The 13,671-nt window shown below is 36.7% G+C and overlaps 2 protein-coding genes across 2 annotated transcripts in view; both read left to right on the top strand.

Annotated features, from left to right (window-relative positions):
* LOC110829205 (uncharacterized) overlaps window positions 1-13,671 on the top strand; it is a 183,772-nt gene that overhangs the window by 138,828 nt on the left and 31,273 nt on the right. The window lies entirely within an intron of this gene.
* On the top strand, window positions 5,727-11,334 carry LOC110829214 (uncharacterized). Its single transcript, XM_022062725.2, has 2 exons — window positions 5,727-6,983; window positions 8,261-11,334. Exon 2 carries the CDS (start codon window positions 8,364-8,366, stop codon window positions 10,554-10,556), a length of 2,193 nt encoding a protein of 730 aa, XP_021918417.1. The 5' UTR covers window positions 5,727-6,983; window positions 8,261-8,363; the 3' UTR covers window positions 10,557-11,334.

Genomic DNA, 13,671 nt, shown 5'->3' with positions numbered 1-13,671 from the left:
CCAATAAATTAACATCATCAGCATATGCCAATAACTGATGTGTCCCATTCAATTGCAAACCCTCCTGCCTATCTTGGACTTTCCTGATAGCATATTCTAGAGCAAAGTTAAAAAGCAAGGGAGACAAAGCATCTCCTTGTTTCAGACCGTTCTTGATGAGGAATGTCTCAGATACATGAAGATTTCTGTCTTCTGGGTTATTGCGCTGTGTAGTCTGGTTGATGTTAACCAACGTTTCAGAGGTCATACTGCCTCCGTCATCGCCCTGATGACGGAGGCAGTATGACCTCTGAAACGTTGGTTAACATCGACCAGACTACACAGCGCAATAACCCAGAAGACAGAAATCTTCATACTCACCGCTGTGAGAACCTCAAGTCTTACATCTCAGATACATACAGGTTTCATTTAAGCACATTTTTATTAGACTCACTAGCTTCTTTGGTATACCAAATTCAATAAGAATATTATATAACACTTCTCTCTTCACAGAGTCATAGGCTGTTTTGAAATCTATAAATAATTGATATACGGTCCCACCGAACTCCCATTTTTTCTCTAGTATCTGACGAATGCAAAAGATCTGATCAATCGTTGATCTGTTTTATCTGAACCCACACTGATGATCCCCAATAATTTCATTTGCATATGGGGTTAATCTTGCCAAAAGAATGTTGGATACAACTTTGTATGAGGTTGATAGGAGCGAAATTCCTTGGTAATTACCACACTCAGTCTTGTCCCTCTTCTCATGAATAGGAATAATTATGGATTCCTTCCATTGTTGTGGCATCTCTTCCTTATCCCAAATTAACTGAATAAGCTTGTGGATCCTCATATGCAACCCTTTGCCACCTGCTTTAATTAATTCTGCTGGAATCTGATCAATACCTAGATATTTATAACTTTTCAACTTCCCAATGGCTAGTTCAGCTTCATCTAAGCTAGGTTCTGGCACTAACAGCTCAGCTGTATGCATTTTAATCTGTCTAACATCATCAGTCTCATGAACATTTAAGAGCTGGTTAAAATTTTTTTTCCACCTATTCACAATTTTTATTGAATCTGCAAGCAAATTGCCATTATCACCAAATCTGTAAAACGTTTTGAAATTTTTACCTGACACTTTGCCTAACTTCTATGTCATTTAGCATCCTGCAATCAAATCACTGCATATGAATTGAGTGTGCTCCTTGCTTGCCTATAGCCTCTCCATGCATCTTGTAACAACAAAATAGCAGACAGTGTCATAGCCAGTCTCTCTCTGAAAGATCAGACTGCTTCTATCTGCCAAAACAGGGTCATTCTGATTTATATCTTCCAGTCAGGCAAAGCTAAGTATTTTTATGAATTTTACAACATGGGAACTTTGTACTCTTGACACCTAGATGTTTCGATATGGGAAAGTTTACTGCTGAAATCCCACTATCACTCATAACAACATGTTCAAGTTTTACTTAGGGAATTGATTAAATGCTCTCGTAAGTGCGAGTCCTCATATCTATCATCAGATGCCACTTGGTGCATCCACATTCAGAACAGTATGAAACCAACAGCTTCTTAGTATTTAATATGATGTTCTGTCATTAACAAACCAAAGCATCTTACCTGCTGATGTAGTTCCCTAGAAAGCTATTCCTAAATGCTGATAAGCTGCTTGTTCAGTGCACCCTTGTCTTATCCAGCCTCTTGTACTCTCACTAAATGTAATTTATTTATATTTTTCTAATTATCTTTATAAACTGTTTTCAAAGAACCTAACCTACAAAGACACCTGCCATTTCAAGTTCCATTTTCCATTGCTTAGGTCATTCAAAAGAATCTGTCCATATCATAGACCCTACATAACATTTTGTAATGCCCTGGTTCTTTTATGGTGGAGAATTGTTGAGAGTTGTGAGCTGTTGCCCAACCCCAAGCAGAGGACCATCTGCTGTGGGCTTGATGTGATTGTTTATTCAGTATATTCACAGCTGACCTCCATATCTGAATTCCTTCTCCATCCACTACCTGAGAATGTGCCTTGTTGTGGCAATTAAGAATGCACTTTAACATGGCATGGATAGTACTTACCACTTCACTTAAATTCAAATGTTATCAGATAATGCTAGATGATTTTGAAAGTTATAAATCCTTTAATTCTTGACGTACAAAATATTAACTTCTTTCTGGTTGAAGATCAAATGTTTGTCTTTTTTCTAATTCCTTTGTTTTTTCCCCATATTTATTTCCATAATTCATAATTCTTGGGAATTATTTTTAAGATGCTCACAATTTTCTTGTGAAATTCTTTACTTTATATTGGGCAGGATACTGTTTCTTCATTTTTGGCTATCTTATCTATCAAATTATGCTCCTTACTACATGAAGCCTTTCTTTAATGAACGTAACTACTCCTTTGGCATTGTGTTATTAGCTGGCACTACAAAGTTATCCTAAACATGCTGCTGTCACACAAGTTTTGTTATATACAGAAAGTAGGGTAACATGTTGGTTGCATGAGCACTGTTGGATTTTTTATCTGCTCTAACAGGGATTACTCACAATAGGATCAACTATGTAGACTTAATTTGTGTTACCAACACAGCACCATTGTGCCTGTGTAATTACTTAGGAAGTGACGTGTCTTATTGAAGTTGATTTTTAGAAGATCATTTTAAATTGTCTTCTTTCTAGGTATGCATCTGAAGGAATTGGTGAAGCTCTCAGAAGAACTGGTGGCCCAAAGAAAAGTAGAATTTACAAGAAAACATCCTTGCCTAGGCGTATGAAACCACTGAGAAAGACATCTAGAAAGCTGAAGATGCACAAGACTCAAGAATTTCCTGCTACAGAATCAGAATTGTATGAAATGATGCAATCTGATAACTGTTCCTATGAGCAATGTTTAGATATTCCTGTGAAGATAGAAATTGAGGCTGATAAAGGGCAGGAGTATATGTGCAGCAGTTGCAGTGTGTGTTTTGAGACAAATGAATTGCTTACTGGTCATATGGCAGCTCATAGACAGATACTTCCTTTTTCTTGTGATGTGTGCAATAATAAATTCAGTTCATCACAGGATATGTTTGAACACAAGGAGTCCCATGCTCAGGAAAAGATGTTTTTCTGTAACATTTGTGATTATGCTACAGCATATGAATACCATCTGGAACTTCATTACAGGAAACACTCTCATGAATTCACTTGTGACACATGTGGAAAGAACTTCAATTCTGAGGTTGAACTGCAGAATCATGCCACCATTCATTTGACTCGGAAGTCATACAGATGCGATATTTGTAACAGACAGTATCTCAACAAGAAGAATTTAGTGGAGCACAAGAAGTTGAGTCACTTAGATGTGAAGGAGAAAGTTGAGACACATGACTGTGTCATTTGTGGGAAATCATTTCTTTACAAGTCAACACTGCTTCTACACCAGGTCTCACACACAGGAGAGAAACCTTACAAATGTGAACAATGTGGCATGACTTTCCGATACAAACATAGTCTCTATGCCCACAAGAGAAGCATCCACCCCACAGTGAAGATTGAGAAGGAAATAAACAAATGTGAAGTGTGCAGTAAAGCTTATGCATATAAGAATTCCCTTGTGCAGCACATGAAAACCCACACAGGAAGTAGTGACAAGAAACTGAACCAGTGTGAAATATGTGGCAAGACATATGCTTATAAGAAATCTCTGATGCTGCACATGAATTCACACACTGGGGCGAATGTTTATATCTGTGATGTGTGTGGTAAGTCATTGAGTTCCAAGGAACATCTCAAATTCCACTGCAGAATTCACACAGGTGAAAAGACTAATGTATGTGATGTATGTGGAAAGGCATTTATTAAGAGTTGCAACCTTAAACAGCATCGCCGTGTTCACACAGGGGAGCGTCCATTCAAATGTGAGATATGTGGCAAGGCTTTTACTCAACATGCCACTCTCACGATACACAGACGGCTCCACACAGGGCAGAGACCATACCAGTGTGAGTGGTGTGAGCATGAATTTATTTGTCAGGCCCTTCTCACAGTTCACAAAAAGTCATGCAAAGTTAAAAAAGCTGATAACTTGGTATGATGTATTTTAGAGACAGGTAGTAATTCATAAGGTTCAGAAGGGTGTGTGTGCCTGAGAGCCTTTCTTAGAATTTCTACACATTCAGTTTGCAATATAGAAAAGCTTTTCATACAACTTTCTATCAGGGATACCAGATTTTACTTCAATGTCAAACCATGTAGATTCAGTTAAATGCACTTGTTCATTAATATTTGCTAGAATAAATAGGACATTTGGCTGTGCTGTCTACAGGACATGAATGCTGTATTTAGGATGGATACTTTGGTATTGTTCTTTGTTGCTGCACATGCAGTGTTGATGTGTCATGTGATCAGGATATTAGTACTGAGATGTGCTTCACAGAAAATGAAGTTTCTGAAATTCCTAATTAGGGAATTAGAATAGGGTGACCACATATCCCATAGATTGTGGTACAGCCCTACATTTATGTATGGTGTTCCTTGTGTATCATTAAAGGTTTTCAGGATGATCAACTATCCAGGTTTTTAAATTTCGTGAATTTTGAATTCGGATGTTAACCCTTAAAAAGACGTTTTAATGCTTTGTACCAGCTTCTTCAAACATAAGTAATTACTTTTTGTATTAATGGGTTCTGTATGATTCTTTATGTAAAAAGGGATTATTTTCTTAAGCAGCATTAACTATGATGCTTAAGAAGTCTTCATAATGGGAACGTGTATTTCCTTTTATGCACAGACTAAATTCTTAATATTATTTAGAAGAACTTTGACTGCAAAGGGTTAATATCTTTTAAATTTTGCATTAGTTCCCACATTTTTAAAATTCAATTATGAGACTGCACAAACTACAAAGAAGTGTTAAGTTTGAATTGAGTCATACACCATTTTGCAGTTACAGTTAAAAATTAGGATCATGTGTTCAGTCTCAGAGCATTTTCTATGAAATCATTATTTTATAGTATCTGTCTTTTTCGTGTTTGGCTGTTGGGCATGCTATTGTATTTTATCAGTCTCATAGTTCTCTTCAGTTTCTTCATGCTGGCTAGTTTCTTTTCAAGGCCTTTTCACCTCTTCCATCATCAGGTTCAATACACTGTCAAAAATCATAAGTATCCTGGCATTTTTTGTTTGAAATTTGGTTAGTCTGTACTTCAGTAGGACAGCTAAAGATACTTCTAAATTTGTGCTGCAGGTGTATCTGTTAACTTTACAACATAAAAGATCCACAAGGTAAATGGATTTCGTGGCATAACACCCCCCTCCCATCCCCCCAATTCCTAAAAATCTTTATTTTCTGTACATAGGAAATAACCAGTAATGTTGGTATGCCAAGTCTTTGATTGTGTGCCCTCTTGACAGCGCTCAAATTCATACATTGGGACCTTCAGTGAATTTGCAAGTTTTAAGATGGTATTAGTTCTCTTACTTGTATTGTAACTTCAGTTTTCATACGAATATATTGATCATACTAGTGTTTAATTTATTTCTGTATATTAATTACATAAGTGTGTCCTATAAATATTGTGGTTTATATTAGTATGGTGATTTTATCATTTCTGTATTGCAGAGTTCTTGTGATTTAAAGATGTAACATTAATTAATAAAACAGTAGTAACATATGCTGGTATTTTCACTATAAAATATGGCTAGATTTCTTTACAGAGGACCTAGAAAATGATTGAAGTTTCAAGACTGATGCATTCTAAATGTTTGTTTGATTCTTCTGTGGTAATTGACTGAGCTGGACTGTCAATACATTGAATAAATCAAACAAACCTTAACCCGATTGACCTATATTTTGATAGTGGCATATTCTTCATATCAGAGTAATGATTAAAGATCATGCACCGTAGTTAATGTCACCAAGTGATTAGCTAGCAGTTCTGAGCTAGTATGCAGAAAATGGCAGATGAGGAAATACATATGATCAAGAAGAGAATGCAAACAGTTGTGTTATTTTACAGCAACAAAAAGTGTTGTGTAAACGCAGAGATTTTTGTGCCCATTGTGGTACTCAGTGGGCCCCTGCTCCAAAAACTATTCACAAGCTTCATCAGCAGTTTCAACAGGATGGTATACAATGTAGGAAAAGAAATGCAAATGTGCATAGCCCACAGAATATTGCAGCTGTCAGAGCAGCCATATAAAGAAGCCCTGGAAGGTCGCGGCAGAATTCAGAATATCCAAACGACCAGAGCGGTGAATTTTGCCCAATGATTTGCATCTGTATCAGTTCAAATGACAGTGATGCATGAACTAACCGGTCATGATAAACAACTCGGACTGGAGTTTGCTGCATGGACAGTGCATGAAGAAGTCACAATGCACAATGTATGGTTTTCAGGTGAAGCACGTTTTCACTTGGATGGCGTTGTCAACAAGCAAAATGTGCACTTTTGGTCTTCAGAAAATCCTCGTGCTCACCAAGGAAATGCTTCATGCACCGAAAATTCCTGTTTGAGATGTCATCTCCAACTATGGACTCATCAGACCGATATAGTTTGACCATACTGTGAATAGCGAGCAGTATCTGAGCATGCTGAACAGCAGTTTTGTCCCTCAGCTTATCACAAATGGTTTGCTGTTAAATACACTGTGGTTTGGGACTGCACCAAATAGCAGATGTTGTCTAGGGCTTCCTGCAAGGCACTTTTGGTCCACGTGTGATTTCCCATTGATATTATGATCATTATGGATGCTGACAGAAGTGGCCACCCAATAGCCTGGACATTAACCCCTGTGACTTTATCCTTTGGTGTACCTTAAAGGAAAAGCCTCATTGTGCAACTGAGAGCTTTTATTGTTCAAATGTGTGGTGAAATTATGGAACATGTGCCGTCCAATGATCACAAACGTAGCCGTTAGTATTTTGGAAGTTGCACGACAGAACGGTGGTCAAATTGAGCATATGATCCACAAAGGAAAAATCTCCAAGAATTATTCTATGTGTTAGTGGATACATATGCCATTATATGGGTATTGTAGCTGTTATTTCAATAAATTCTTCTCGGGCTGCTAGCCATGTTAGTTGGTTGAAAGGTTAAAAAAACCCACCTGGCATTTCTGGTAGCCTGAAAATAATTTATTATATAGAATTTTACAATGACGAGCTTAAAAATCTGTACTGCTCCCCCAGTATTGTGAGGGTCATTAAGTCGAGAAGAGGGAGATGGGCGGGACATGTAGCGCGCATGGATGGGACAAGAGGTGTGCACCGGGTACTGGTTGGGAAACCTGAAGGGAAGAGACCGCTGGGGAGACCTAGACGTAGATGGGAGGATAATCTCAGGTGGGATCTATGGGAGATAGGAGTTGAAGGAAACTGGATTTTGTTGGCTCAGGACAGGGTCCGGTGGAGGGCTTTGGTTAATTTGGTGATGAACCTTCGGGTTCGGTAAGCCATCTAGTTAGTTAGTTAGGATTTTAGGTTTTCACATTGGTGAGTCTGAAGATTGCTATCTTCTGTACATGGCGCAATAACCCAGCAGACAACAACATTCTTTAATTTATTATACTTATTATCCATTAAAGCTCCAGATCATACTGTTATTTAAACTGACATTTGGGTAACATTTCTTGCACCACTCATTATTATGAGCATTGATATATGAGATATATTTTTTTATTGAGAACTAGAAACAACACATGCAGTAATATCACTCCATTGTGTCAAAGCAACAGCAGGATATTAGCAAAAAAAGATGTACTCATAAGACACAAAACCTTTACACATTTATTTATCACAGGAAACAGTGTGGCCAGTGTGGGAATGATAGGACATAATGCTTTTAAAGGGAAACAGAATTCTACAAGTCCTATATGTTAAGGGAGAAGGAAAATATATGCTGCCTCCCTAAAAGCATTTGGTAATGCATAGTCATACAAATGACATAAAATAACCTCAATTTATAGCTAATGCTATATGTTGATTTTTCTGTGCTGTTCAGTATCAAAGCTTTTCAGGTAAAGAAAAGTTTGATTTGGCAGTGAAAATGTTGAATGACCATAGATGAACATAAGTGTTCACAGTAGTGGTGTTTCCAAATTGTCAAGTAAGACTCAGCTAAACTGGTGTAATTTATATTAATTTAGTTATTATGCTTGTGTATTACATTCCAGTTAAATGAACAAACTTTTCTTGGATACATGCTGTGATGTGTGTGTACTCTTATGCAACTTCGAAGTTCTGTTCAAATTCTAAGAGAACTTTTCTCTTCTTTTCTAGATCTACAAAAGATAGTGGATCTGATGTCATAAGAGAGGGAGCAACAAGTTATTTGAACCAGCAGCAGAAAGTTTTTCTGGTGCCAACATTGCAGGGATTGGTGATGATGGTTGTGGTGGGAGATAAAAGAAATGCTAATTTGTGTGATAGTAGGGGAAAAAATGATAGTAACAGTACTGCAAACATTGGAGAAACCAGTTATATGTGTGGGGGGATACTCAAATGTAACAGTGTTACCACAAACAAAGAAGAACCTTACAATTTTAGTGAAAAATTGAAAACAGATGTCAATGCAAATATGGGAGGAGGTTATTTTTCTAGTCAGGCACCCAGAAATAACTTTGTTTTAAACAGTGGACAGAAGAGTCTTATATGTGATGAATTTAATAAGAAAATTAATGCTACTAGAAACTTGAGTCAATTGAAGCATCCCCATAACTTTTCTTTAGTGCCAGCACAGCGGAGAGAAGTAAGTAATATATCGCTACCAAACAATGATGAGGAGAATGATATTTATGCAAAGACTCTAAAATGTACCTCAGTTACCATCAGTGGAGAAAGTAGTTTCAATGATGGTGAAACTTTAATTAAAAGTGATGCTATTTCAGACGATGAAGAAATCATCTATTGTGGTGAGGTAGTCAGTGGTAAGTCTATTGGAAATGATAGGCAGAAGAGTTACATGTGTGATAAACTGACCAAGAAAAGTGACACTACTGCAGATTTGAGTGTGTTGAATTGGCCACAGAATGTTACAATACCAGCAGTGCAAAGAAAGACAATGCTTATAAAAGGAGAGACAAGAAGTGTGTCACCACCAAGGATTGATGTAAATAATTACATTTTTGATGCAGCCCCTGAGAGAAGTAATAATACAGAAAGTTATGTTGGAGGAAGTTATGTTCGTTGCAATACACTTAATAGTAATCTGGTTGCAATCATTGGGGGAAAATCACATGTTTCCAGTGAGGATGTCAAAAGTAACACAGTTACAAGCATTGAAAGGAAGGCAAGTGCTTCTGGTGATACACTCAAAAGTAATGCTGGTGATGAGACTGTGAGATGCAATGCTGTTGCAAATGCTGGAAAAGAAAGTGTTGATCCTTATGTAAAATTAGGCGAGGGTACCACTACTGAGAAATTGGGCACATTTAATCAGCACCAGAAATTTGCTCTGCTACCAACAACATTGGGTTGTATGATAGTTAAGCTGGATAAAACAAGGCTTAACAGTAACAATAGAACTGATTATTGTGGTGATTCACTCAAAAATGACCCCGCAGAAAACAGTGCAGGGAATACCACATCTGAAAACCTACCATTAGGTGATGCAACAGTTCTTCCAGGTGATCAGCGCCAAATATGTTTTATATGTGGTAAAATATTTGACAAGGAATCAACACTTGATTTACACTTAAAGACACATAACTTTTTGTGTGATATATGTGGTAAAGTTTTGTTGACATCAGATAAGCTGAGACGACACAAACGGTCACATAAAGAAAGACTATTTACTTGTGACATCTGCAACAAGACTTTCAAATTCACTTACCAGCTGAATTCCCACCATAAGATAGTACATTCTGGCATTAAGAATCATATTTGCAATATATGTGGTTATGCAGCAGCATTTAAATCAGCTCTGAAGGCACATGAAAACAAACATCTACATGATTTCAGATATCATTGTGATGTTTGTGGTAAGGGTTTTCATGAGAAGCATCAACTCAAGACACACATGAACTTTCACTCAAGAAATCAGCCATTTTCATGTAATATATGCGGGAAGGCATTTTTTTACAAGCATTACTTAACTCGTCACAAACGAACTACTCACCCAGAAGTGCAGAAAGATGGCAGCACTAAGTCATTTGAGGGCCATGAGTGTGAATTTTGTGGCAGAGTGTTAAAACACAAAAAAACTTTGCTTCTACACATGGGTTCCCATACAGGAGGGAATCGTACTTTTCTCTGTGACATTTGTGGCAGGTCATTCAGGACCAATCATCAACTAGAGGCACACAAACGAGTTCACACAGGTGAAAAACCTTTTGTATGTGATGTCTGTGCTAAGGCATTTGGAAAAAAATCAAGCCTGAGAATGCATATGTGTGTGCACACAAGGGAAAAACACCACAGATGTGATGAATGTGGTAAATCATACACACAACAATCAAGTCTCATTGTTCACAAACGTTATCACACTGGACAGAGACCTTACCATTGCCTACTTTGCAATAAAGGCTTTGTGACTAAAACCCAACTTAAAATGCACCAGAACACAGTTTGTGTATGAGAACCTGTATTTCAAGACTCATTTATATTAAAAATACAAGCAGCACAATATTGTAAACTTTTATTTCTAAAGAGTAACTGGGTTTCTCCAGGTGCCTAGAGGTTTTTGGTCTTACTCATATGATTATAAGTTTATGGCTTGGAATATATATCATGCAGTATTCTAGTTCTCTGTAAGTGGATGGATCATAATTAGGGGCAAATTCAGAAGTTGTTGTCCTGCTGATGCAGTGAATGGAGTCAAACGATTTGAACTTTCTTCAGGCATTTAGACAAAGCATGACAGAATGCAGTCCAGATGAGTTTGTAAGTCAGTTTGGTATGTATGAAATTGCTATTGGACCAGATATTTATGCAATGTCTTCAGGAATAAAGCGATTGTTCCCAAAGTCCAGTGTTTGTTCTTAATGACTTTGTTAGATGTAGTTCACGTGATCTGAATAATGTATGTTGTGTAGACATACATCTGAATATTGGTTTAATCCACATCATTGCAGACTCTGTCAGTAGATAAGTGATGTTAGCCATTTTTAGGAATGTCTTGTTTAGAGTTATGTTAGTGCTTTTTGTGGAGGATGTTGTGTTTTAATTTTCATCATGCTTTGTGTAAAAGATTGTCACAGGATGATAAACTGAAAGCACTTTGTTAAAGAGCTTTGATGTGGGTTACATAATAATGAACAGAGTTGGTATTTTGTTGTAAGAATATCTGATATCAGTAGTTTCAGAGCAGAATGTTACTTTGTTTTATTTTGCAATAAAGTGGTCACATATTTAAATAGTCTCTTTTTATTGATTTCTACTTGGGTTTGGAATTGTTAGAGTGGTTAATATTTTACAAGATTTAATGCAAGTAAAAGGTAGTAACAATCACTTTTGATATCAGCTCGTAGACTTTGCACGGTCTGAAATTTTAATCTTTATGTATAGTTACAAATATCTTAATGTCATTACTGACTGGTCTCTTTTATTGTTTTTATTGGTTGTTGATTTACCATTGAGCTGTAATAATAGGGAACTGACATAGCTTGGTCTGCAAGTGACAAACTGGACTAAACAGCTGAAATCATTCCTAGAAGGAGCACAGGGAGAGTTGGGTGACCATAGCTTGGTCTGGTATGTTAAAGAGATAGAAAAACATGCTTCTGTATACATTCTTCCATATATATCTGCACCACCGACCCTATCGAGTCAGACTGTGACAGTGGTGTCAGTAACACTGTTTGTGTGAGGACATGAAAAAATGTAGCCTTGTTGAAAAGAGATATATTTGTGTCCAGTCATTTTAAAATGATGGTGCTGCAAGTGATGCAGTGATAATGTGATGACATCAGCAAAGATCAGGTTATATAGAATAAAATACTGTTCAACTGAAACCACAGTTATGTGCTGTATGTGATAAAAAAATTTCACATGCAGTCCGACTTGGCTCCAAGGGATGTTTATTTGTGAAATGCGCAGTAACTGAATGATTACCAGGGTAAAGAGCCCGTGAGCATTCAGTACACTGGCGTCATCCATATTCTTGTAATTTACATTATGGTCTGCAGACATTTGTTTCAGCTGAATGAATACAAGAACATACACTTTGGCATTATGAATTAGGCATTGAACACATCCTCTGTGACAGTGTTTGACAAACTTTTTAACCTGTGCTGCACCCTAATTTGTCAAAGACACATGATAGCACACCACAAAAGTTTGCCTCACAAGGATTGTGAAACTATATGTTTCCATAAATATATATGTGAATACAAATTCTTGCCCTCTAACAGTGCAAACATACAAAAACAAAACATAACACATGTTGAATAAAAATTTTGATGATGAGCCTGTGTGTATGTGCATGCATGGACCCGGAGGCCAGCTGTCAGGATTGTTTTGTTTTGTTCCTTACTTGTTTCCAGGCACATGCTGGGATAATGGCTTCAATTTGGCTATTACCACTGCCTTCCCCATCCTTTTCAGTACATCATTTACAAATTTCTTTATACAATACTATATACAAAATAACAAAAGTTAGGCTGACTGAACAAGTATGGATTGCTACAAGTTATGGAACATTGTAAGTTTTTTTTATCCCTCCAGTGTATCCAGTCCACATTCTACCACTGTATGTGCAATTTGACTGTGAATGATATATATTTCTGGTAGTATGTCCCAAAAAGTAATAAATACCTGGAATAGAATGTCTACATGACGGGAGAATAAATTACATTCAATGGATTTCATTTTGAATCTACACATGATTTACCAGAATATACTAATGCGTTTGAAAAATGAATTGTGATACAGCAGAAAGTGAAGACTGGTCTTACAATATGCATTTTGACTCTCACATTACACATTGTAACTGCAGATTCATCACTTAACTGCTTTAAACTTATTTTTACATATTAACTATATAACATTATCCTATGGAATGGTGAATGAATGGTTGGCTCCTTTGCTTCATAGTAATGAGTTCTGAGGTTCAAAAACTCAACCTGGAATGCAGCTTTGTTCTCTAAGGTATGCTTATGGTCTTCATTAGTCAAACCATGCACAGGATATGAAGAAAAGTGAAAGGCTTATTTCATATCCTGTGCAAAGTCAGCATCTGCCATTCTGAGAATCAGTTATAGACTATTTGTTTGACTTCAGACACGTAACTCAGTTACATTTTTATTTTGAAAACAACATTATACGTGATCAAAAGTAATGGCTTTATGATTATAAATGATGTGTTTTCATGTCTTCATAATGTTTTGGTTGTATTTCTGCATCTTTGTTAGTTAACAAAATATGATTGTTTGAAATAAAGTTTGCCTGGGAAATTGTGTGTGGAATATTTAAAGTTTTCATGCTGCTAAGACAAATGTGATAGTACTCTATGCAACATTAAAAGCTCAAGCTGAGAAATGCAGTGTTGAAGTGGAGTACTGTACTGTTGATTTATTTCTTTTATGCATTATTCATCACATATGTTTTATTCATAACATAATGAAACATGCATTAATTTACATGAGATTATATCTCTTTCTGCCTCACACGCAGGACAGAGAGGGGAGGGGGTGATTTAAAGCTCTTATAAAATATTTAAGGAGGTGGATATCATATGGAGCAGGAAATGCAAA

The sequence above is a fragment of the Zootermopsis nevadensis genome, unplaced genomic scaffold (assembly GCF_977971745.1).
Source record: "Zootermopsis nevadensis isolate Lab colony 2312 unplaced genomic scaffold, Znev_1.0 Znev_ptg000008l, whole genome shotgun sequence".
Classification (NCBI taxonomy): domain Eukaryota; kingdom Metazoa; phylum Arthropoda; class Insecta; order Blattodea; family Termopsidae; genus Zootermopsis; species Zootermopsis nevadensis.
The sequence above is the reverse complement of the archived record's forward strand: the minus strand, read 5'-3'. Positions and strand labels throughout refer to the sequence as shown.